The following is a 25,697-nucleotide window of genomic DNA, read 5'->3' as shown; positions in this document are numbered from 1 at the left end:
GGGGGGGGGGGGGGGGGTGAATGGAGCGTGTATGCACCCCACCATAACAGGCACGTTATGCAGTCCTCTGGTGTGACCAGACTGTTATATAAACCACAGTTTAGGTGTCCTTGGCACCAGGCCAGAATGACCCTGCCTTATGCAATGGCCTTACTTGGAGCTAAGGCTGAATCACAGTTTGAAGCTGGCTTCTTTCAGGAAACCACAGTTGAGAATAACCTACTTGTCTGGAGTCAGACATAAAGCAGACGCTTCCGATCTCTTCTTCATGCTCGCAGCAGCGGAGCAAAGCTGAGCGCACAAGCCAGAGGCTCCCTCACATGCCGCTGATGGTACCGTTGATGGTTTGCCATTTCCTCCTAACCCAATCGCGGGGATCTGTCATTGCGACTTTGCATGGCTGAGAGCCACAACGTGAAACAACAGCTTGTTCTAGGGTTTCTCCCTAGCACGACTGTTTGTTGTGTCATCCAAACGCAGACAATACAACCCACTGCGGCGAAAGCTGTTGAACACACGAGTCGCTTGGCAAGAGCAGCCATCGCCCAGAGGTATGTGGGGGCCCAGAGAGATGGCTGGTGGCTGCCCAGAATCGCCCTTAGCCAGGAGGGAGTGACTCTGGGAAGGAACCAGATGGGTGAACCACGGGCTGCGGTGGGATGCCCCATTCCCGGAGAATTGTTTGGTCAACAGACGGCAGCAAGCCAAACCAGCTTGCAATCGTGGCTGCCAAAGTCTTGCTCCTTCCTGCAGTGTCTCCCGGGATACCAGGACAAGGAAGGAGAGGGACGGAGGCAGGGGAGAGGCACCCACAAGGAGCCCGATCGTCTGCCAGGCTCATCATGGTGGCTTGGCCCTTAACGGCAGCCCGCTCCAGCGAGTCACCATCACGGGTCGCTGTTCCGCGCAAGCCCACCCAGTGCCCGGCTCCCCACTGGCCGCCTCGGCACTAGAGGTCAATTAGGGATCATTCCCCTTCTGTGGTTCATCGTCTGGTTTCTTTTTCAAAGAAAGGCCGTGCTTGGACCCTGAAGCAGAAGACGCGCTAAGCAGAGCAGGCAATGCTGCTTCCAAACTTTAACCCAGCAGTATTTGTTGTATAAACAAGAGGCTTTTTACATGCCTGAAATGTCTTTGTTACTCATCAGGATTTACTGCACTTGAAAAACAAACGCACTTGGAGCCTCCTGGTGAGCTGAAAGTCTGAACATTTATGCCACTAACCGTGAGGAGAGTTTAACTGAGAGCACCAGAGGAGTGGGAGCCCCATACTCTGGCCCCACAGTGACCAAACTGCATGATCCCACCTCCTGCTCACGTCCCCCAGTCACCGGGACAGAAAGAAGCGCTGCCTCCGAGCCTGAAGGCAACGCGCAGGGACCATGGCCAGCAGCCGTACAGGGCCTTGTCCCCTTATTTATTATTATTATTATTATTATTTATGTAAAACATTTATATCCTGCCCAATAGCAAGGGTCTCAGGACAGCGGTATAGTAAGCAACATAAATAGAAGATAGATATGCAATAAAATCACATTGTTAAAACAACATTATACCTTAAAATATGGGGAACATAAAGTTTTTTGGCCTGGCCCTGAAATGAATAGTGTCACACCAGACACACTTCCCAGGGAGGCAGGTTCTAAAGTTGGGGCGCTACCACATCCAAGAGGGCTCCCAAAGAAGGACCTCAGATGAAGATCTTAGAAGTAAGGCAGGTGTATACGGAAGAAGATGCTCCTTTGGATACCCAAGCCCTAAACTGTTTAGAGTTTTATATGTTGTAGACTGCACCTTAAATTGGGCCTGGACTTCAATTGGTAGCAAGTGCAGATGGAACAGGACCGGAAGTTTAACTTCTAAAGAATAAGAAATGCGCTTACTGTCAGAAGTCTTTCCGCGGTTGGCCTCTTCTTTGGATTTTTGGTAAGTGCTACTTTGACAAAATTATGGAATGTTGATGACCTTTAAAGTAAATGAAAAATGCCACTATCATAATACACAGCAAATGCACGATGATTAAAAATATTCAGCTCTGTGTTATTAAAAGAAAGAAACATTTGGTCAGATCAGTTAACTGAGCGAAGGGAAGTATTTGGTGCTAGTCCTGCTTAAAGTGGACCTACTGAACTAAATGGGACTCCGGTGAGTCAAAAGCAAATGAAGTTTCGTTCATTTCAGTGGGTCTACTCTATGCAGGGCTAATGCTGACAGCCAGCCCAAGTCTCAAACTGACTTCAGTCTGCAAAAACACTGACACCTAGTACATTAAGAGATAAAACTGTGGATGTTTAGCTAAGGCATGAGACCATCAAAGAGTGTGTTTGCTTGTTCAATTGTTTTCTAGCCTGCCTTTTTTCTTACAAAGAACTCAAGACCGCTTACATCATTTTCCTCTTCCTCCTCTTCATCTTATCTCCACAACAACCCTGTGAGGTAGGCTGGGCTGAGTCCATGACAGGCCCAAAGACACCCAGTTGGCTCCATGGCTGAGTGGAGAATAGAACCCAAATTGCCTCTTAACCACCAAACCACAGTGCCCAGGAATGACTGAAAGCAGGCAGTGCCCAAAATATACTGATTAATCTGAACTGTGATAATTTCTTGTATATAATGGTCAGTCCGAACACCTTATTGGAGTAATGATCTAACAATTTGTTTGTTTGTTCATTTAAAACTTTTCTACACTGTCCCATCACAGACGTCTCAGGATGGATTACAACAATTCCAAGTCTATGCACTTTAAAACTGCAGTTCTTCTGATGAAAATCCTTGCAAGTCCTCTGGCTTGGCTGGAGATGATGGGAATTAGTTCAACAGATGTGGAGGGCGCCAGGTTGGGGAATGCCACTTGAAGTGACGTGCTGAATGGACCTTTGATATGTTCCCCCGTGGCGCCATACAGACCTTTAGTCTCTCATCAGCAGGCCTGGTATTCTGCTTTAAGTGCATTAAAAAAGGTTCGAGTTGCAAAAATATTTTATGCTTTTCACTTTTTTTCCAAAAAAGAAAAGCAGGAAGTCAATGAAAATATAATGCAAAGGGCAAAAACGTATGTACGGGAAGAATGTGGTTGAATGATTTGGGCACTGGAAAATGTGTCAAACTGCAATCGCAGCAGAACCGCTGCTGAGCAGCCGGTTAGGGAAACGCAGAGACGGGGAGCAACCCCACGGTGTGCGAGAAAAGCCTGGAACTCTCACAACTTGGAGAAAGAGAAAATGTGGCAAGGAACGACGTACCCAAAGGCAATTATGTCTGGTTCGGATTAAGGTTCTCATTGTGACTTCCAATAAGCACCATTTGATAAAATGCAGCTGGGGCTGCTGGAACCGAGTCCTGCCGGCCTACTGAACTGCTCTTACTGCCCCTCAGAACGCCTGCCCTCTGCCCGCCCTGCTGCCTTGTCAGCCAGAAAAAGGAGAACGTGCCCATCATTAACGGGAGTTTGCGCACATCCTAAGGAAGGGCTGGGAAGAGGAGGCACCCAAATGGTGACCTGGACCACCAGAGCTGTAAGAGAGGCTGAGAGCCAAAGATTAGCTGGCTGACCTGCCCTCCGGGTACGCTGCATCAGGATTCCTACTTCTGTGCATCTAAAGGATTCCATGGCACAGGAGCAAGGATACGAGAGCAGCTCTGTATTCTTTTGGGGGCCAGGGCTGAGGCCAAAATTACCCCCACCAAAAAAACCCCTCAGATGCAAACAAAAACCCCGGGAAATTGTAGCTTAATGCTCTTACAACCAATATTTAAGACTCGGGAGAACTGTGTACACCTTTTAGAAATGGGGGAAGATGCACCATTCTGGGAAAGCAACAGATGATTGAAGAGTTGGGGAAGCCTCAGGACCCTCTAGACAGCCCCTGAGGGCCACCTCCGGCCCCAGGACCTGACATTCCCCATGGCAGCTCTTCCCTGCCATTACTCTGCCCCATCTCCACAGGTTGTATCAGCCATCGAGGGCTTTTCCCGAAGTTCTTCCAGCTACCCAAGCCTTTGATAGGGTTCGATCACCCTCCAGGACAAGCCCCTCGGGAAACGGAGGAGACGCTCAGACTCACCATTTCGTCTTTTCCTTTAGCTTTGGAGGTTGGAAGTTGCTTTTGGACATTAAGAAGAGGGCTCTGAAATGCAAGGAAAAGCCCCCACCAGGTTAGAGATGCTATTTGCCAGTGTCTTGGTGTCCTGCTGAAGCACCTGCAGTTGAGGTGGGGGGGGGGACCTTACTGCCCACGGACCTCATGGGGTGAAGCTCAAACATGGGTGGCTGCAGTTCCCCGAGCTCGATGGCTGTGATGCCCACGGCCCAGATGTCGCACAGTTGGTTGTAGCCACCGTTCTTTTCCACAGCAGCAACCTCCGGGGCCATCCTGAGTGGAGAGAACAGTGGTGTGATCAGACAAGAAATGCCGTAGGTTTGGAGGGCGTGGGGCCTATGAACTAAACCATCTCTGCATGACCCATGCAGCCACCAGGTTACATTATAAACCCAGGTTACACATGCTAACCCAGTTTATTTAAACCATGATTTGTTGCCCCATCCATGGTTGGTCTAGCAGATCTTTCACCCATTGCTTCCTGTATCTCAAATGTTTTTGCAGTGCTGCGGAACAGCCCTAGTGTTTTTTGGTTTAATTTTCTCCTCTCCTGCCCACTGCCTCTGTGGCTTGAAGCAAGAGCCCATGGCTCAGGGCTTGCATTATAAGAATTATGCTGGCTTTTATTATAAATGGCTGAAGAGTCACACCCAACTAGCCATGTTTTGTTTCTGGGTTGATCGTGACCATGGTTATTAGCACAGCTGTGTTCATACATCACAACAACCCAGAATAGGCTAAATAAATCATGGATGTTACATGGGAGCCAGGTGGTGCTCTGGCCTGACATGTACAGGGCAAGCTCGTTAAAACTCAGGCAGAAAGCAAAAGCAGAAGACTCACCTAAGTCCTGATGAGGGTGCCATCTATAACTGGCATTTCACAAACCGCACGGGCCTGAACTCAATTCCCTTGCTATCAACTCAGCTGCCATTGCGTTCCCTGTTATGGGTTGCAGTTCAGAAGCGGCTCTGAGAACGCTGATACACGCGCTCTATAATTACTGAGGTTCCTTAAAGGAAGTCTCATCAGACTCAGCTGAAACACACACTGGAGTACAAAATAAATGGAGTACTCATCTGCACACCGTGCAAATTAAAACTTGCTTCTGATGTTGCAGATAAAAGGAAGAAAAAGAAAGGCAGCATTCTGCAGAAGAGGGTAAGCTGTGCAAAAACGTTTTGCAGGGCACGGGTTTGTCAAAAGTAACACTGGCAGGTGGTTTTGAGCTACTTCCTTTGCATTTAACAGCTGCCTAAAAGTGTGAATGGTTGTGTGCTGTGAGCCAGGAAAGCAAGGGTGTGCGCCATAGCGAAATATGTCTTGCACACTGTGAATGATGTTGCTCCACAGGTCTCTGAGCTTCCAGTCACATATTACCTTGCTCACCTGAGCAGGCACACCTTGTGAGGCAGGCCGGTGAACAAAATGAGTTCAGCAGAATAGTCAAAGGATTCAGGGGCCTTAGCTCTGCTGCTGTGAACTCACTGCATCCTTAGCTACGATGCTTCTGCTTCAGAATCCTTATCACACTGCCTGCAAACCCTCCCCCGAGGTCACAGGCCCTCGCCGAAATAATCCCAAGGAATTTATTACCAGTATGGAGTGCCAATGAACGACTTCCTCTTTGCAATGGTGGCTGTTATTTTTGCTGCTACACCAAAGTCAGCTGCGGAAGAAAGAACTGAAGATGTTTCTAGACGCCGACACTCCATTTTACACAGAAACCAAAGAAAACACCATCAAGCCCTGGATTCTTGGCTGGGGCAGAAGAGTGACGGGGTACGCAGGTCAAAGCACCTGGGGGGCACCTTTGCAGGAAGGCCAGTCTCGAGCAAGCTGTGACCTTCCCCAAGGCTGCACTGAGCCAGGAAGAGGCACTGCCTTGCAAGCAAGATCCTCGTCTCAGGGCATCCTTTCCCCCTTGGAAGCAGGTCTGGTACCAACGGGCAGGCACCACACTGGCAAGGGGCATTTTCTGCAGTGATACCCCGACGGTGGCTTCCGTCCTGGGGAAAAAGCCAGTAAGCTTGCTTTGAAAGCATTTTTACCGGGGGGCCTTTTGTGAGGGACTTTAAGCTGGTGTGCTGTCTTGTTTCTCGCTGTGCTGTCTTTCACTCTGCATTTCTCATACTGCTCCATCTGTCACTTATCCTTCGGGGGCTCTTAACTGTCTGCCCTGTGAGGGTACTTCTAAGGCGCCTCTCGTCAGAGGCATTCCTGAAGGTGGAGCATAAACATGACCAGTGAGCACAAGCCTCCAACCTCTTCCCTGGCCCAGACCCGGGGAAGGCCTGGGGGCTCCGTGCAGCCTCCGTGCACTGGCACTGCTCTCCTGCCCCCTGGAAGCACATTGTCTGCTTGGGTGTCGATCCTTCGCCTTCACGTTTACATTTCCTTAAGTGCTCCAGGGGCTTGGGAGGGCCCTGCCTGGTGAAGCTCTGCATATTAGCCCACTGACGCCACCCCTGTTCTGCTGTTGCGGCACACGGTGCTCGGTCTGGAGAAGAAACGTTACGCTGGCCCTGCATGGAGCCAGAGGCCACCCAACAGGCCCTGCCGCTCCGCGGGTCTCCCGTCTCTCTTCGCTCCTAATGAAGTTTCAGGAGGGCCAGCTCGGTTACCTAACTTGATGTCCCCGTGATCCGTCAGCAGAATATTGGCACCCTAGAAAGCAAGGAGATTGCAAACGCTCGTGGTGAGAGATGTGGGATTCTGTCCACATGTAACTCTGTGTCAGCTTCGCATGTATTCAAGCAAAGGTTCAATCTGTACTATTTCTGCATCATTCTGGGTTATTGCTTTATAATGATTACTACTACTGCTACATTAGATTTCTATACTGCCCACAGCTGAAGTTCTCCGGGAGGCTCACAACACTTGCATTACCCACCCAGATTTCAATCAGGCCCAACTCTGCTTAGCTTCCAAAATTAGGCAAGGTCAGGCATTTCAGGCTATACAGAAGCATTTAATATAGAAATGGTGTGAAAACTCATGTTTGCACAGAACTTTCTCTAAAATCCACTTCGAGAAATGCAACTTGGCTCAATATCTGCCTTTTTGTATGAAAGTTCTGAGCAAGAACAGCATCCCAACATGAGGAGAACTGCAGAATTTGAAGGACAACTGTGCTCCAATCTGCAGAAAGTGTGAATTACGTCAGCTTGCTTAAAACTGCAGAACAAACTTCTCCAGCATCTGATCTTACATTCGCTTGCCTTCGCCACAGAGACGATTATTCTACAGGGCAAAAATGAATCACCTACCTTAATGTCCCGATGCATTTTGCCTTTCATGTGCAAATAAGCAAGCCCCTAAAAGCGGGAGGGGAGAAGAAGCAGTGAGCATGAAGATGCAATTTTTAAAATACCCTATAAAATAAAAGGGAAGCCCGTGGGTTCCACAGGCAAAGCAAATCTGCCTTGGGAAGGATGCCGGTCAAGCAGGGCAATGGCAAGATGCTTTCTGAAATGCATGTGTGTGTGTCTTGGCACAAGGGAAAGCATCGTTTTTCCATTCCCTGAGCACGGTTGCCAAGGAAAACTGGCATTATACTCCAGATCGAGAAAATATATGGACTCCTTGTACAGTTGCTACAGAGCTGCTCTCAGAAAAGCATCCAGGTTTGTAGCCTAAGGCATAATAGATGCAGAGTTTTTGATCTCAGCAGTTTGTATTGTATTGTAATTGGTGGGGGGGCGGAATCTTCACCTCTTTTCTCCTGCCCTGCTTTTCCTGCTGGTCCTTCTGCTGGAGCAAAAATCCAGAGCATCTCCAGGGTGGAGGGAAGGAGTCTGGAAAGGGGTCAGGAGGAAGCCTGAAGGGGGCTGGCCTGACTCTGGTGCAGGTCTTTCTGCACTGGCCGAAAGGGGGCAGGGAAGCAGCAGAGGGGCAATTCCCGGCTCCGAGGTCAGGCGGAGCACCGTCTCCAGGCTCAGCTCCGGGAATCCAACCCATCTCTTAACTTCACAGATGCCACTATGTTTCTCCCCTTTTGGTTTGTCGCCCATTTCTCCATCCTAACCATTTCTGCAAGCTGACTGGAGTGCCCTTTTTTGACAGAAAAAAGGGACATAAATGAAAGACATGCCTTAGTTAAATCTGTTTTGTGGACATGTGGTCCAATTAAGCCATCCTGGAAGGCAGCAGAGAAAAATATTCAAAATGTTCTGGGGAAAGGGCGCCTTTAACCTAGAAGGACCCGCTGTCACACTCAAGGAAGAGCTTTACAAAAACGGGCCATCCGTGACTCTACGGACACCCTGTGAGTGGCCTTCAGGCACTGCCAAGCAGGGAGCACAGCACAGCCCAAGTATCTGCGCATGAGTGGCCTCCTCTCGGTTACCACTGCAATGGGAGAGCTCAAGTGTCATGCTTATTACAGGTCCTCTGCTGCCGATGCTCCTCCTGTGTCAAGAAGCATCGCCCTCAAGGCCAAACTTCACGCCAACTACCAGCTTTCCCCACCTGCAGCCCAAAGTGATTCACTCCGCAATCTATTCAGAGGGTCTCCTTTGCTGGGATGTGTAGACCAGTATTCTCCCACCTGGAGCCCACCAGGTGTGTCGGACTACAGTGACCATCATCTCCCAGCCACAGGCTGAGCGGCTATGGGAAGGCGTTCCAACACAACCGGAGAGCACTGGGTCGGGGAAGGCTGGCATCAACATGCCTCACTCGCAGTGACGCTCCGTACTAATGCAGCACGAGAAGAGCCGTCTGGCCATCGGTCCGACCTTCTCGTTAACGCCTGGGTGTAAAATGGCTCCCTGTCAGAGCCAATTGTCCCCGCCTTCCTTATTACGATCTTTTGAAGCTGCTGTGAATCAGCACTGCTGGAATGACGACTAGGGGTTCAAACGGGGCGCAGAGTTAAAGTACGGAATTTGCTAGCACAGGAAGCAGGAACGGCCACCGATCTGGGTGGCTTTAACGGGCACTGGACCAACTCCCGGAGGAGAAGCAGCTGTGCTGGCTCGGCACTGCCCCCGTTGCCAGAGGCAGCATGCTTGCGCAGGAGGAGCTCGTGCGCCCGTCCCGTGGGAGGGTCCCGTGGGCAGCCGGCTGCCCACCCTGTCAACGGAGCGCAGGCCTGGAGGGGCCACGCATCTGGTGCAGTGAGGGTGTTCTCGCGTTCTGATGAGGCGCCTGTCGGCAGAGGATCCGGCAGAGGCAGCTTTCCACCCACCTAGGATGTGGGGTGGGGGCTCCACCGGATCTCTGCCGGCAGAGGGGTACCGGTGCACCGTCCTATCCTTGTCAGCCATCACGATCAGGCGCAGCTCCATGTCTCCCACTCAGCTGCGAGCAGGTCCCTCTGAATTCAGTGGGACTGGCTCCCGGGCAGAAATCGCAGGGTTGCGCTGCAATAGCCACTGGCCATCCTCTCCCCACCCTGAACCTCCTCTGGAAGTCACCAGAGCCACGCATGAGCCCGTGCATCCCGTGCTCCGAGGCCCATCACGGCGGCTACAGGGCGCTGCAAAGGCCCTTCCCGACCAGCCTGACACGGGCCGCCCATCTGAAGAGCTCCCTCTTTTTTCGGGCCATTGGGCTGGAACAGGAACGGGAAGTGATGATGCGGAGCAAGTGTTACTGCAGGACCTTGCCTGGGAGAGGCGTTGGCTACTGCTGGGGCGTGTGCATGTGGGTGTCCTCTTGACATCCCCGCAGACACCTAACCGTTTTGGAGCTGACAATCTTGCGCACTCCTAGCTTAGGCCAACTTTCCCCCTCCCGCCGCTTTCTGGACATGTTGGACTACTGCTCCCACAATCCCCAGCCAGCACGGTCACCAGCATAGTCTTGTAGCCAAGCGGGCAGCCATGCACTTTTTGGAGGGCCTCAGCCTAAGACCCCACCCCCCCTTCCCCTGCAGGACAGGAGTAAGAAACGACGGCCTTACCTTACTAAGGATTCCTGGGAAAATGCCCAGTGAACATTCAAAATATTCTATGAATTCTACATCTATTTAACAACCAACAGTATGCGTGCAGGCTGAATTACGACATAAAGGAGGAAAAGATCAAGAGCTGACCCATTAAATTGCCCAGACCATGATATTTCAGAGCGTCTAAGCCTAAGGGTGCACTTAGTCTTCTGGCTTATTCTGGGGTACTTTGAGCTCGCAGTCCTCCCTATGGAAAGAGCAGCCATCCTCGCATGAATGCTGACTCGGGGACACGCGTGGTATCTTACCTGCAAGGTCTCTCTGCAAACGTAGGCAATTTGTAGCTCTGACAGTGGCCCTGTTACTGAAGAGAAGAGAGAATTTACACATGCTGACACTTGCAGCAGAATGCAAAGAAAGGGACAAGGGGAAAGCTGTGTCCAGGTTACGGCAGGACTGCGTGTTCCAGGCCTGGGAAGCGGCAGATTGGAAAGACGATGGTCACCGCCTGCCCTTTGCTCCCGTCGGCTGATTCCGAGTTTCGCTGCCTCTCTCCATGGAGGTTCTCCTTGGAGGACTGCCTTCTCCCGTGTGCCCCTGCCCAGTCACCCAGACCTTCTGCATTGGGCACCCTCACCTTCCATGGTCACGGGAGACGGGGCCTTCTCTGCACTGGTGCCCCAGCTGCAAAAGTTGTCTTCAGAGACATCGGCCTGGCACCTCTCCTACAAGCTGTAGGCCCCAAGTTGGAAACATGCAGGCAAGCCCCAGCAAGACCTCTGCTCTGCTCTGCCACCTGCCCGTCTGGCTCGTGGCAGTGCTCTTCTATCGCGGCTCCCGTGACAGCTGGCTCTTTCTACGGCAAGTCTGCCGAAGTGAGCACAGTGGCCTGGGGGCAGAACTGGGACCGCAGCACCAGGTTGCCCAGGAAATTAAGCCACAGAACAACACGACTGCAGAGCAGCTGGGTCGCCTTCAATGCGAGACGGACTTTTCAGACCAAGAGCATATTTGTCTGCTTTTAAAAGGCAATTAGGAGGGAATCTAGCTGCACCTTTGGGAGAGACCACTGCGGATTATCAGGGCGACCCCTCCGATGCCCTTCCCTTCTCCAGAGCTGCCTGCCTCTGGAGGTCAGCTGGGAACCAACACCTGCGTGCCATGTATTTCATTTCTATGCCTCTATACAATTGTGAAATGCAGCAAAACGATTTAATTTCTTCATTAAATTAATGAAGAAAATCTCTTTATTTGAAGAAACCTCCCTTGAATGATCAGGAACACTTTTTATTGGCGTTTTAAAAATAGCATGGTGTTTTATTCTTTTTAATCTCTTAATATTCAGTGCTCTGGAATTTGTGTAGATGTGAAGCGAAAAACACATGTTGCAAGCAGACAAACAAGCGAACCGAGAAAGGGGGTGGGGCGCGTACAGGTGAAGCTGCTCCCAAGCTATCCCTGGTCCAGAATTTTTATAGATCAAAACGAGCTTTTTGAATTGTGCTCCAAAACTTAGATGAAGGCAGTAATAAAATGGATGCTGCTCATCCTGTTCAAAATATGAGCAGCGGTATTGCGAACTTATCAAAGCTTCTATATGGTCTACATTACGACAGTTTACTGGGCCGATAACGACGGCGTCCCCACACTTTTCGGTAAGGGTTGTGTGGGGCCACGCGATGCTTCAGCCCCTGACTGGCTGCGCCTGACATGACAGGAGGCCAGAGCGAGCCTGAGGCTGCAGAGATGGGCAACATGCGGTGCTGGGCAGGACTCGGACTGGGAGGACGGGGCCCGGGTTAGTCTCCAGGTACCATGGTAGATGTCTTGAAGGGAACCGCCTCCACAGTACTCCATGCAAATCCACAGCTTCTCGCGGCTGTGAAATGAAGCAGAAATGACCCAGCTTACTTTCTGATGCTGAGACTAAATTCGGATCCGTTTACTTGGACTAGGCTGTGATTCCAAGGCCATCCTACTCCTACAGCTTGGAGCAGCATCCTATCCCTAAAGCTCAGCACCATCACTCCCGTTTTATAGGCGTGGGAAATGAGGTCAGCTCAAAGCCCAGAGCAGGCGAAAGGCCTGACATCTTTGCAAATGCAACCCAGCCTATAAGCCAGGCGGGCCACCCTGGGAACCTTTCTTGGGGTCCCCTCCAAGTGCTGCACCCCTTCCCACGTTCATCCACCCATTCAGTCATTCATTCATTTTAATAGCAACACTTCTTGCTGGCAGCTGGAATCACTTTGTGGTGACATCCGGGATGGTTCCTTAAATTGCTAAATGTGTCCATGGACACTTAAATGGTGCTCACCCTGACAGGAGCATTACCACCCCCCACACACACCCCATGATTTTTCTTGGGGTACTCCAAGAATTTGATACCACTTGCTTGGAACGCTTACAGGAAGCTGCAGCCTTCTGAGCGGCCAAATCATCAGATGCTCTGAAAACGCACATACCAGGAAAATGATCGAATCCAGTGAGACTATTCCCAGAGATCTGGCTAATACAGTGCAAAATTCCAGAGGAATGGAAACTATGCTGCCTCAAGTCTAGGGAGCAACGCACATCACAGTCGAGCAAACGCTTCCGCTGCCCACATTAAACTTTCGCAGCCCTGCATCTTGCAATGAAGAGCAAACCCAGCCTCTTAGGGGCTGGGATAGCCACATGCTTCTAGGTACATGTACAGATGGCTTGAGGTCCCTCCAGGAAGCTGGCAGAGAAAATATATTTACATAAAAAATGGAATGCCAAGTGGCCTTACCTGAGATAGCTTCCAAAGTATGCTACGATATTGCAGTGCTTGCATTCCTTAACCATATAGATTTCTTGCTGAATCAAGGAGAACTCATCTCCTGAAATAGAGATTATAGAACAGCATGAGGGACCTTGCCCAGTTCAATGAATCTTAGTCGAGCCACCATCTGAAATCTGCCTAAATTAACCTGTCGGGGAAAATCTGAGGTGGGGCCCATCCTTCCCTTTTCTTTCCAGACGGTTTTGCACCAAGACCAGCGGCAGCCCTTGTAAAAGGGGGATCCCACCTCCTCTGATTTTTTTAGAGCCTGAATTCATAAAGGGTTAAGGGTGCTGTGGCTATTTCTCAGAAATTCTGCATGCTTCATTCGCACAAACAGAGTAACTGTGCCTGCAAGCTTCACCCAACTACCAAGCAGAGGAAAAAGGTTATTGTAGTCAATGGGGAAGGTACGGATGCTTCAGAAAACGAGGCAAGACCCCCTGCCCAGATGCCAAACAGGACCCCCAAGCGAGACCGAGGATGTGAGTTTGGGGGCAGGTATGCTTTCAGCGCAGAGCCCCATATAACACGCAAGTCCGAAGACTCGGCGCTGGAAGCATTGCTCTCCCCCTCTATTGTGGGAGGCTGGCGCATGCGCGATGGCGTTTGCGCTGGGGCCGGAAGACCAGGGTCGCTCTTGAAGGTGCCACAGCACTCTGCAGCTGCTGCTCCGGATGAACTCAGCCACCCCTCTGGAAGCAGGCAGGCGAGCAAGCTGCACGTTCACAACCCTTCCGCACGCGCAGCCGGCACGGGCAGGCAGGGATTTTGGGAGCTCCCGGGGCTTCACCTTCCAAAAACAGGGCTGACGCATCAACTGGCGGGGGGTGGGGGGTGGGATGGTTGTTCCTGCCCAGATGCATAAAGGCTAGACTGGTTTGTCAGAATGCAGGTGGCAGGAGAAACGCTGGCTGGAAGAGTGCCTAAAGGGCAGCCCCAAACGCCAGGACCGTCACTACACAAACAGCCAGAGCCATGGCACTTAGAAGAGCTGAATGCCCTCAGCCCAAAGAATCGACCCGCTCACCATGCTCCACTCCGTCAATCTCTTTGCCCCCTTCTGGAAACAAAAAGGGCCACGGAAGCAGAGGGCTGGCCCGGCAGGCTTGCAGGCCACCACAGCTCTGGGAAGAATGTGCTCGCGCCCCAGGGGGCTGCTGGCTGGCCGCGACCCCCCCTGCTCCTCTGACAAGGCGAGGAGCCGTTCCAAGTGCAGAGGCAGCTGCAGGAAAGCTGCGCGCCCCGCCAGGGAAGGCTGAGCGGGCCGGGAGGTCAGAGGGCTCGGGGCACGTCCCCAGGGCTTTGCGCTCTGCTCGGCACAAACCAGAGGCTGCCAGCGACCTTCCCCAGGGGCCTCCGGCAGGCACAGAAGTCAGTGGCAGGGCCTCCCTTGGCCGGCCAGCCGACTGGCCAGCCACCCATGCCGAGCCTTGGGCCAGGCAGAAGCAGCCCAAAGGACCCTCACAGGACGAGCAGCCATGGCTCCGCGGCGGAAGGCTCAGCAGAGCGAGGCTGCGGAATCTGCTTCCCCGGGACGCCGTGATGACCGAGAGCTTCCATGGCTTGAAAAGGGGACGGGGCGAGTCCACGGAGCAGAGCGCCAGTGCAGAGGGAAGACTTTCCGGAGACATCTGGTTGGTCTCCGATGGAAACCGGCCTTTGGCCTGATCCAGCCACAAGCTGTGCTGATGCTCTCGTGATGAGGTAATGGGAAGGCCTTCTGTCTGAGACCCTGGACAGCTGCCACTAGTCAGAGGAGTTGAAACTGGACTAGATGGAGAAATGGCCGTATCGAGTACGATAAATTCTCTCCATTTATTTAACTTTTCTAAGCCACCTTCCAGGGCAGGAGCTTTCTCAAGGAGATAAACCCCCTCCAACCCATCAGCAATACAACATCTGGCCTAGACGCCTCTTTGCATGTTTCGGGGCACGCAGAGGGGGAGGATTATGGGAGATGCTGAATGCCACATCTGGCAAACCCGGGCTGGGGAAGGCTGGGCAGGGCGCTGGCAAGGCCCCCCCCCCCCGCCCCCATTCCCCTCATCAGGGGCCAATTTCACTTTCAGCCCAAGGGCCAGATTCCATTTCAGAGCAACTCCTGGGCTCTGCATTCTAGAGGAAGGTGCTGTTCAAAGCTAACAGAAGTGGCCCCCAAACCCCCGTATATTCTCCCTTAGAGCTCTTTCTGCCAGCAGCTAAACCGCAAAAGATTAATTCCAACCTTCCTGAACAAGGAAAAAGCTGTGCAGAGCCTGGGAAGCCACCGAATAACTGGCAGTCAGAGGAACGGGGTGAGGCCTGAGGAAGGGGGCATGGTCCTCTGGAGAACCCGGCGGGGGCGGGGGGGGCAGGTTCGGGCCACGGGCCTGCCGTCCAGCGCTCCTGCTGCACACTGGGGATCCACAGGCAAGCTGTGCCAAAGGCACAAGTACTGGAAGCCAGTACCCCGACTCCTGTTTTTCCACTAATTAGAATCCGAAGCAAAGTACCAGGGCGAGATCGACAGCCGACAAGAACCCTACTAAGGGAAAATTAAAAACAGCCTTTGAGCCTGAGCCAAGCCAGAGCCTGAAGCTCCTTGACTGGGTGATGCCCACTAGCATCCTCCATCTTCCACCCGGGGACAAAAGGAGGGAGCGAAAAAGCACCGCACCCCACCAGCGGAAAGCCACATGGGCTGCAGCTGGAGCAACCGCCTCGCTGACCCAGAGAGGGCTTCCCAAGGGCGGCCACCGATCTGTCTGCTTTAAACAGACCAACATCTGCACATCATACTAGGCAGGCAGTGGACAAGTCCCCGTCAGCACACACACAACTGTGCTTTCGTGCACAATGGCCCTATTCAAAGCTCTTGTTGCTCTAAAATCCACCAAAAAAAAATTAAAAACCCACCCTCGGCCACATCTTGCAAACTGAATTGGAGCTTTGCACTTCTTGCCTCCTTGTTCCTGATCTTTTGACGCTTCTTCTGCCATTTGCTCTTTTGAAGCAGCGAGTGCTAGCCTCACCTATTCACATTTTTGTCCTGCTTTCAGATAATTCAACAGCGAACGTGTGCGCTTGAACATTTTTACGCTGGGTCAGCGCAACAGTCCATCAAGCCTCCTTTTGTTAGGCAGCTAAACCAGCCCTGAACTGAAGGGGGCAAGCAAGCCAGACTCCGTTTGTCTGGATCTGGTACTCACAGGTTTCCTGTCCTTGAACACGGATGCTTCATTTTTAACTCTCATGCCCAAGTGCCCAGGACACAGGCATTGTTCCTGAAATTATTTATTACATGTATGACTTGTTTTTCCTCCAAGGAGATGAAAGCAACCTACATGACTCTCCTCTCCTGTTTATCCTCATAACAACCCTGTAGAGTAGGCTGAAAGGCAGTGTCTGGCCCAGTGAGCTGCTTGGCAGAGTGCGGACTGGACCCAGGATGGCCCAATTCCCAACCCGACACTCTAAGCACTACACCAGACGGGCTCTCTTTCGCTGAATCCTTTTATCGAGACACAGTGGAGAAATTCCCCCGCAGTCTTAAATTCAGATCAGCATTAACAACGGTCAACCTTCATAAAAAAGCCACCAATTTTATGGCTTAATGGAGGAAGAATGCCATGTCTTCGCCCAACCCTATATGAACGGCAAATCAGCCAGCATGCAGCTAATTCAGGACACGGGTAAAAGGGACAGAGAACCTCACCCAAAACCAGGGCCTTGGACTTGCTGTCCTTGGACTCGTTCGGTGTCTAAAATGCTAACCAAGTGGTGCTGATGCCATTTTTACTCATTACTGATGACATCCGTGAAGGCCACTGCCCTTACTGTTTCAGCAGCAGCTGAAGCCCTTCAGCTCAGACAGTGGCCCACGCTCTGGCCACCTCCGACCTCATCGGTGATACACACTTCCATTCCTCCACCACACCTCCACCTTCCTCGCCTCTCCCTCCAACCTCCTTCCTCTCTGCCCTCACCCAGACCGGCGCTCCCCTTCCCCAACCCCTCTGCCCGCCTTCCAGCTCCCTTTCTGCACCAGCACCAACACCCAGCCTCTTGCCCTTCAAAACTGCCCAGGTGCATCTTCGGGGCCGAGTTGCCCCTCACCCTCCTCCACCTGCTGCTTAAGAGCCGGTGCGCTCCTAAGCGACCCCACGTGTCTCCCATCCTGTCCTCTCCACAGGGCACTCCCCCCTTCAGCAGGAGGGCCACCTCTCCCCCCAGGACACACGAACCCGATATGGAGCCAGCCCCGGGGTCCCCCTCTCCCGGAAATGGCAACACAACCGGGCAGCCACGACTCAGGTCTGCCCAGAAGACAACGCAAACCCTGGCAACCAAAGTGCAGAGACCCAGGTGCAACAGAGAATGATTGTGCAGGGAGCCGGTAAGGTCCTCTGGCCACCCCAAGTCCTCCTTGCCCTCTCCTGGCTTCATACAACCCCCCACCCCCTAGAGCAGAGCCCTGCGGCTGAGACGGAAGCTCCTCCATACAGGAGTGAGTCCTGGCCGCACTGCCGGCTCCAAACAGCTGCCCTGGCTTTAAAAGGAACCGAAGCAACAGGCAGACGTCAGAGCAGGGGCCCAGGGGGGCCAGCACATCCCTCCTCTTGCTTCCATTTCACCCTTTCATTATCTGGAAGGCCAGGCAACACATCCAGGTTCCTGCCCCTGGATTCCGCTGGGAATGTCCAAGAGTGAGTGATGGCATTCAGTGGGCAGGGAGGGCTAAGAACTTAGCTAGTCCATCATTCTGTTCACACAGTGGTCACCCAGCGGCCCACGGGAAGCCCACGACATGGTGTGTGTCAGCATCGGCTGCCCATGTTCCCCAGCAACTGAGCGGAGCCATGGATAGCCTTCTCCTCCATCAGTATGTCTAGCCCCCTTTCAAAGTCATCCAAATTGGTGGCCGTCACACCTTGAGGAAGTGAATTCTGCACAGCTGCTTACATGGCACTTCGCTGCGATGCCTTGTTCTCCGAATTCTGCCTGGAGCTCTTTTGTTTTAACTGCATAAAACTGTTTGGTGTCATAAGCCAGCAAACTTGGCCACCTCGTCGTTAATTCCACATCATCGGTGAACAAGTTGATCTGTTCCCCAAACAGATCAACATTAATTCCTATTCTCCGTTTTCTGCTCTTTAATCACTTTTGGATTTGTGACATGCCCGTCTTCTTTAGTATAAGAAAACTGCTAAGTTTGCTCAGGAGCCTTTGGCGAGAGATTTTGTCTAAGGCCTTTTCACCAATTTACCTGCAACAGTTCCCTTTTTAAAATACCGGTGTCATATTGGCTGAATATTCTCCAGTCTCCAGTAAAGAAGCTAAACTGAGGGATCAGTTATGTTTTTCTTAGAGGAACTGAAATTTCACATTTGAGTTCTTGAAGAATTCTGGGGTGGATACCATCTGGGCCCGGTGATTTACTAATTTTTAATTTTTACTAAGGTTGAGAACTTCAAATTTTTGTCACTGCTACTCAATTTCACCAACTCCCTTCCTAAAACATCGGTTCAGGCATGGCTACCTATTTTGTATCGTCTGCAGTGAAGACAGAAGAAAATAATTCATTTCACTGCTCTGTAATTTCCTTGCCTTCCTCCGGTGCGCCTTTAACCCCAGTGTCATTCAAATGACCAAATGCCTCCCTAGCTTCAGATGTTGCTACAATGTGCCATCAAGTCATTCCCAAGTCATGGCAACCCTTTGAATGATGCCCCCAGAAGGCCCTGTCCTTGGCAGCCTTCATCAGCTCTTGCAAACTCAAGGCCATGATCCCCTTTGTGGAACTGAATCCACCTCACAGTTGGTCTCCCCCCCCTTTCCGCCTTCTACTTCTCGCAGCACGATTGCCTGCTCCAGTGAGTCCTGCCTTCTTATGATGTGCTTCTGAAATATCTAAAGAACTCTTTTCTGTTGGCCTTGAAATTGTTGACAATATGCTCCTCAAAACGGGGTTTTGCATCACCTTGTCTGTCTGCACCTCTTTTGTGCAAGTTTCTGCTCTCTTCTTGAGTAGCCGAGACTTCCACTTTCTGAAAGAAGCCCTCTTTATTCTAACAGTTTCCTTGCAACTGCTTGTTAACCTTGCTGGCAGCCTCTTGAGCCTGGAGCTACCTTTCGTGAGGTGTGGCTTGCATTCCAGCTGAGCGCCTGTTGTTGTGGTTTGAGGATCTTCCGAGCATTCTGACCCTCTTGACTACCTCATCTAACTTCCTTTTTAACAGTCTTTTATTTGAGAAAAGTTTCCTCTTTCAACGTGACTGTGCAGATTTCCTGGGCAATTTCTCCCTGGAATTTATATCAGTTCTGATACCACCATGGTCACTGGTTTAATCAGTCTGACAGCACATCTTCTATGGGGCCCTGGAAAGGACAACACAGGGCTGAACCCAGGGTCACCCCCACTCCATGACCTGCCTGTTTCTGTTTTGGGGGCAACTGATAATCTTTCAGGGAAGGCTCAATTCAGACGCTGCTCACAACGCCTGGAAGGTGGTGGGGGTCGGGGTGGGGGCTCATGCTATGCAGGCACTTCTGTGCCTGAGCGTGGATGCGCAGGTGGATGCGCAGGTGTCCTCGCGAACAGAGAGCGCAGTCACTTTCAAACAAGGAACTCTGGATCCTGGCTCTTCCGGAAGGATCACAGAATAGTAGAATTGGAAGGGGCCGTGAAGGTCATCGGGTCCACCCCCCTGCTGTTGCAGGACACCAGGTCACACCGTCCCACTCAGGTGGCTGCCCAGTTTCTAGTGTGGGAGAGCCCCCCACCTCTCTAGGTAACTGTTCCACTGCCCTTTGGCTGACTGCATGGAAGCTTTTCCTGATATCTAGCCTGAACCTGGGTTGTCGCAGCTTGACTTAATTATTCCGTGTCCTACATCCCGATATCAGCAAGGAGAGATCTTGACCTCCCTCTTTGCGGCAGCCTTTCAGGTACTTGTAGAGTGATTGTACTTGAGAGGAGTATAGGGGAACCACTACTTCTTGTGATTTGGAAGTGATGCTTCTATTAAAGCATCCCAAAATAGCATCTGCCCTTTCTGCAGCTGCATCGTGCTGTTGGCTCATATTTAGTCCACAGTAACTCCGAGATCTTTTTCTTTTTCAGTTCTGTTGAGCCACGTCTTCCCCATCTTGTACGGATGCCTTTGGTTTGAAGACAAGCTGCCCAAAACAAGGCCTAGTTCTACCGCCTTGTGCTGCAGGGGCCAGCCTTGTTTCAGAGACATTCAGAGGAAACCGCCCCCTGACCCCATATGTGGGAAATTTCCTCCACATGTGAACAGCTGCCCTGAAGGAAGAATTTCCTTCAGGACTGGAGCAGAGGAGGAAGGGGCTAAACTGCCCTTCTCCAGACACGGTGATCCCAGCGGCTATCAGTGCCTAAACAGCTGCTATTTTCGTATCTTGAAATGCTTCCATTAAAACACAAAAACATCCGATCGTTGTTGCTGGCGTTGTTTTAGCTAAAAAGGCTTCAGAAGCAGCTTATAATCGGTGCGCAATCAGTGCAGAAAGGTGATCCCTGCTCACAGTCTCACCATCTAAGAAGGCACAACACACAGGGAGGAAAGGAGAGGGAGGGAAAAGGGGGGGAAATGGTCTTGTCTAGGGCTGGTAAATGGACCACTTTCCGTCTCATCTCACTGGGCAAAGCCTTTACTGTTGCACCCAGTTTGCCCCAGGTTCCTGGCCAAGTCCTGGGTTCTTTTAGGACCCAGTCGGCTCTGTGGGCCTGCAGACTGAGCCGCAGCCGACCAAAGCCCCTGGCCGGCTGTGCAGGATGACCTGCTGCAGCACTCTTCTCTCCCACCAGGTCCTATGGCCATGGAGGGCGAACTACATGGCTCCGCATGGGAAAACCTTGGGGGGAAAGTCAAAGGTGTGACAACACAGAAGGAAGGCACGGAATGCAGTGCGGTGCTTATAAAAATAGACACCATGCGCCAGGGTAGGGGACACTGGCCAGTCCTCAGCCTGAACTACCGAAGCCAGGAGTGCCAATACAAAATGTCGTCCGGCACAGCAGAAAAAAAGCACTCCACTGAATAAAAATATCCTCCAGTATGGTGGTTAGCAGTGCTTCTTTTGTAAGAAAAATGGTGCCGGAACTCATGAAATTATTTACCTTCCGCATGTAGTCAATCCCTGTACACACACCCACACACGTCAGTTGTGTAATGAAACATAACGGTTGCCGCTTGCGGTAAGCTCTCAGCGCGCGACCACACGACCAGCCACAAGCCGAGCAGCGCCCTCACAACCAGTGCGGACGAAGTGCGCATGCATCGGATTCGACACACAAGCAGCCCGCATGCACCGTTTTCATGATTTTGCCGCTGACTTGCTATGCTCGACAGGGCGATTCAAATCCACATGGACCAAACATCAACTTTTCAAAAGTTACTTTTAAAACTTGGAAAATCTGTCGAAAAAAGGTGCCGGAACTCTGTTCCGGTGCGTTCTATGACAAAAAAAGCACTGGTGGTTAGTAGGTTGGGTGGTATAGGAGGAAACATTTTCATCCAGCAGACTTGTTCAATGCTATGGAAATGCTACAAGGAAAGAGCCCTCCGTGAGGAATGCCAAGCTCGCCAGCCATCAAGCTCCCTTCAGGAGGAGTCATGGGCTTATGAAGACCAGAAACTGCCCAGGACAATGGAAAACAGATCACCTGGTTCTTCTGGACATTAGCTCCCAGCATCCCTGACTGTCAGCCATGCTGGCAGGGGCTTCTGGGTCTTATTTATTAGATTCATATCCCACCTTTATTCTTACAAAGAATCAGAGGGGCTTACAGCTTTCTCCTCCTGCAGCTCTCAGTCTTGCCCCCACAGGAACAACCCTATGAAGTAGACTGGGCCAAGAGTCTTTGACTGGCCCCAAGACACCCAGGGGCCCCACGGCTGAGCAGAGATCACTGCACCACACAAGGTTCTCACATGCCAAAATCCCCAGGGCCACCGTGAAGGAAAGATAGAATAATACAAAATTACATTTATTATGTATGAATTGCATTTATTTCTTAAATGTCATACGTCATTACATTTCTATACCGCCCATAGCCAAAGCTCTCTGGGCGGTTCGTAACATCAAGTCCCCCACCCAGACTTCAACCAGGCTGCTGAGCTTCCAAGATTATACAGGATCAGGCACTTCAGGCTATACAGAAGCTATTTTAGTACATGCACGCATGCACGCACATCATCATCATCAACAACAACGGCAACACCACCACCAACACCACGGTCATCGTCCTTATCCTGCATGTAGGCATGCCTCTCTTCCTCCTGCAAGGAGTCCGAGGCAGCGCACAGAGCTCCATTTCACCCTCACAACAACCTGGAGAGGTAGGCCTGGCCGAGAATGAGCGGCTGGCCCAAAGCAAGCTTCGTGGCCGGGTGGGGACTAGAACCCGCATCTCCCAGGTCTGCAGTCCGACGCTCGAACCGCCATGCCACCTCGGCCCACCCCTCGGTTAGACCCCTCTGGCTAGCAGCCGTGCTCCTGGCTCTCAGAACCGCCCAAACTTGCCCACCCTTTCTCGCTGGTCATCAGAAGACCTCTGTAATGTCGGGAACTGGCACCAGAACGCGCTCGCTTTCTCCACCTTCCCCGTCCCTTTTGTTCTTCTGTGCCATGTCTTTCCGTTCCTAAGCATGACAGGAGCAATTGTTTCTGTCTCGTCCAGTTTTATTGATCTGAAGCAAGCCAGCCTAGGAGCCTTTTCTGCTTTATTTATTTCTTTATGCTGCCCACGGACACAAAGTCACGGGGTGAGGTGCAAATCAAAAACGTAAAACGGGAAGTAACGATAAAACGATGATCACAAAACAGGTCAGAGAGCAACAAGCACGGTGCATGATCGAACCAGGGCTGAGACAAACCTCTTCCGAGTCCGTTGCTCCAGCATGCACAGGCTTGCTCTCAGGAGCGGCCCGGTCCCACGAGGCGAGCCGAGCCCAGGGGAAGCCCGCAAGCCACCCTGGCCCCCAGCTGCGCCACCGGCCCCCTTCCCCATCAGGCGCAGCTTCCCAGCGGGGGGCTGCAGGGCGCAGAAGAGGGCACTGGGTGCCGGGTGCCGCCCCCAGGGACCCACCCTCTCCCCCACCGAGTACAGTCAGTGGGGAAGCACACGACAGGGAAGAGGGGCGTTGGCTGCGCAGCACATGGGGCCCGATCCCGGGCGGGTGACGCACGAGCACTGAGCACAGACTCTGCGCCACTGGGTCTGGGGAGCTGAGCCCAGGGAATCTGACAGGCTCTTACCCCCAAGCGGGTTCCTTGCACGTCCCCAGGAAAAAAACGCCGCCGCCACCACCGCCGACAGGGAATAAACAGGGCAAAGATATGACGGCCTTATTTGTTTGTGTGTTTGTTTGTTTGTTTATTTAGGAGGCTTCTATGCCGCCCCATTTGCCGAAGCCTCAGGGTGGCTCACAATAATAAACAAACACAATATAAAAACAATATAATTTGAGTCTACCTGGCCTTAGAAAAGGCCTTCACCTGGAGCCAGAAAGACCGTAACACAGATGCGCAGCAGGCCTCTCTGGGAAGATCATGCAGCCGCCACCTGAAAGGCCCTCTCATTTGCAGCCACGGACCTCAACAAATTTAGCGGGTGGGCCTGGAGAACGGCCTCGGAGAAGAATTTTAGGGCACTGGGAGGAAACGGTGGGAGCCCGTGGTCCTTCAAGCTACCTGGCCCCACGCCATTTAGGGCTCATCTTAAAACCAGCCTCTAAACACGGCCCAGAAACAGACGGGCATTCAGTGCAAACAAAAGAGCACTAGCATTATGGGACCGTATCAGTCAACCCCCATTTACAACTGAGTCGCCTTGTTTTGGATCAAGTTGAAGCTGCTAAACAAAAGCGGACCCACAATGATCTGCTATTATCCAGATGGGAAGCTGCCAGATCCGCCGAACGAACTGGAGCGCAGGGCACAGCTCGGTGCAATAGCGACATTGAGCTGCTTTCACTGGGCCTGCGTGCGGAGAGCCCAGCCGATGGGAAGCCCTCGGACAGCGAAAGACAGCGCCCTCCACCTCTTGCAGGAAGCGCCATGGCTACACGCAGCATTTCTTGCTTTCCTTTCTATACCACCCGACAGTTGACGTTTTTTGGGGAGCGAACCAGCAATTCATAAGAACACAGCCCACAAGTACAAGAAAAACAGCCTGAAATTTCTCCAACATACAGAATGTAAAAACCCTTTAACGGTTAAAACAATGTTAGGACAAAATAAGCACGTTAATAGCAGCTGATATAAATGCCCCACCTTGCCATTAAATACCTTGAAATGCCATTACATTGCTGGGAGAAGAGAGCAGCTTTAACCTGGCCCCTAAAAAATGACAGAGTTCATACCAGGCAGCTCTCAAAAAGACTATCATTCCATAATGGGGCGGGGGGGGGGGCACTGTGAGACCCACCCTGCTTTGCTGCCACCCTCTGTGGCTCCCCTGGGGGTGGCATTCAGAAGAACACCTCAGGTGTTAATCACAGGGAGGGTCCAGGTAGATTCACTCAAGTACAAACAGCCTCTGTGTTTAATTTCTAAAATGAGACCTGCCGGGACTTAATGTCCACCTGAAATTCATATTGATGGGAAGAGGGAAACACCTTGAACATGCTCAGGGGAATCCTTGTTATTTCTTCAACTGCCTCAGGTTCCAGAGTCACGCATCACATTAAACTGCAGTCATGCATAGCAAAAACAAACGGAGAGCAAACAGAAATTGTTGACGATGCTCAGATGGAGGACGGAAGACTCCTGAGCCCCAGACCACGTTACCCGTTTTTACAGGAATACAACAAACCACTAGGAGAAAGCCTTGCTTGTTTTAGAAAACTATCACCCAGTCGAAGGGCAACAGAAAGCCCATCTTCGCAAGGCTGACCAGGTTCAGCTCTCTGCTGAGCCAGGGGCACCTTGAGCAGAGCTGGCCGAGGCGCCGCTTCTAGTCCGCTGTGTCTTGCCAAGGGAGACACGATGCGCGGAGCCCTGGCACCCCAAGGGAAGGGGCAGCTTCGGGTCACCTTTCAGCTTCCTGAGATACTCTTGGCCACACACTGCCTTCCATCAACCTGACCTACTTCACAGGGCTGACGTTCAAATACCTTTGACCAACAGGAAGAAGGACAAGGGCGTCCTAGGTCAGATCAAGCCACTTTCCCTAGAAGCAAAAATGGCAAAACTGAGACTGCCCCACTCTGGGCACATCCTGAGAAGACAAGATTCCCTGGGGAGGACAATCGTGCCAGCAGAAGTTGCAGGCATAAAAAGACGGACGACTCCACCAAAGAAGCCACGGCCTTGAACTTAGAACAGCTGGGCAAGGCAGTCATGCACAAGGCACTTTGGAAGGACTTCACTTATAGGGTTGGCTTGACGATACATCACAACAAAGGATCGGAGATCCTCTCACTTCCTGGCAAATAGATGGGGAAAGAATGGAGGTAGTGACGGATTTTATTTTCCTGGGCTCCAAGATCACCACAGACGGGGACTGCAGCCAAGAAATTAAAAGACGCTTGCTCCTGGGGAGGAAAGCTATGGCCAATCTAGACAGCATACTGAAAAGCAGAGACATTGCCCTGCCAACAAAAGTGTGTATAGCCAAGGCTATGTATGGCTGTGAAAGCTGGACCATAAGGAAGGCTGAGTACCGAAGAACTGAGGCCTTTGGATTGTGGTGCTGGCGGAGACTCCTGCGAGTCCCTTGGACCGCAAGGCGATCAAACTGGTCAGTCCTAGAGCAGATCGACCCTGACTGCTCTTTGGAAGGCCAGATCCTGAAGATGAAACTCAAATACTTTGGCCACCTAATGGGAAGGAAGGACTCCCTGGAGAAGAGCCTAATGCTGGGAACAATAGATGGCAAAAGGAGAAG

General features: G+C 51.8%; 1 protein-coding gene across 3 annotated transcripts in view; it reads right to left on the bottom strand.

Annotated features, from left to right (window-relative positions):
- The window catches only part of MAP4K5 (mitogen-activated protein kinase kinase kinase kinase 5), an 80,724-nt gene that overhangs the window by 30,839 nt on the left and 24,188 nt on the right, over nucleotides 1-25,697 (bottom strand). For all 3 annotated transcript variants that reach the window (XR_006415312.1, XM_044436181.1, XM_044436183.1), the window contains exons 3-11: nucleotides 12,767-12,857; nucleotides 11,808-11,872; nucleotides 10,302-10,357; nucleotides 7,370-7,417; nucleotides 6,725-6,767; nucleotides 5,697-5,769; nucleotides 4,242-4,373; nucleotides 4,065-4,127; nucleotides 1,884-1,965 (exon numbers count right to left, since the gene is read on the bottom strand). Coding sequence is in view for 2 of the 3 variants with exons in the window: in XM_044436181.1 (XP_044292116.1) it covers nucleotides 1,884-1,965; nucleotides 4,065-4,127; nucleotides 4,242-4,373; nucleotides 5,697-5,769; nucleotides 6,725-6,767; nucleotides 7,370-7,417; nucleotides 10,302-10,357; nucleotides 11,808-11,872; nucleotides 12,767-12,857 (653 nt within the window). In the remaining variant the exon portion in view is untranslated. The remainder of the gene's footprint in view (nucleotides 1-1,883; nucleotides 1,966-4,064; nucleotides 4,128-4,241; nucleotides 4,374-5,696; nucleotides 5,770-6,724; nucleotides 6,768-7,369; nucleotides 7,418-10,301; nucleotides 10,358-11,807; nucleotides 11,873-12,766; nucleotides 12,858-25,697) is intronic.

This window comes from Varanus komodoensis, unplaced genomic scaffold (genome assembly GCF_004798865.1).
Source record: "Varanus komodoensis strain SLA01 unplaced genomic scaffold, ASM479886v1 scaffold3, whole genome shotgun sequence".
Lineage (NCBI taxonomy): Eukaryota > Metazoa > Chordata > Lepidosauria > Squamata > Varanidae > Varanus > Varanus komodoensis.
The sequence above is the reverse complement of the archived record's forward strand: the minus strand, read 5'-3'. Positions and strand labels throughout refer to the sequence as shown.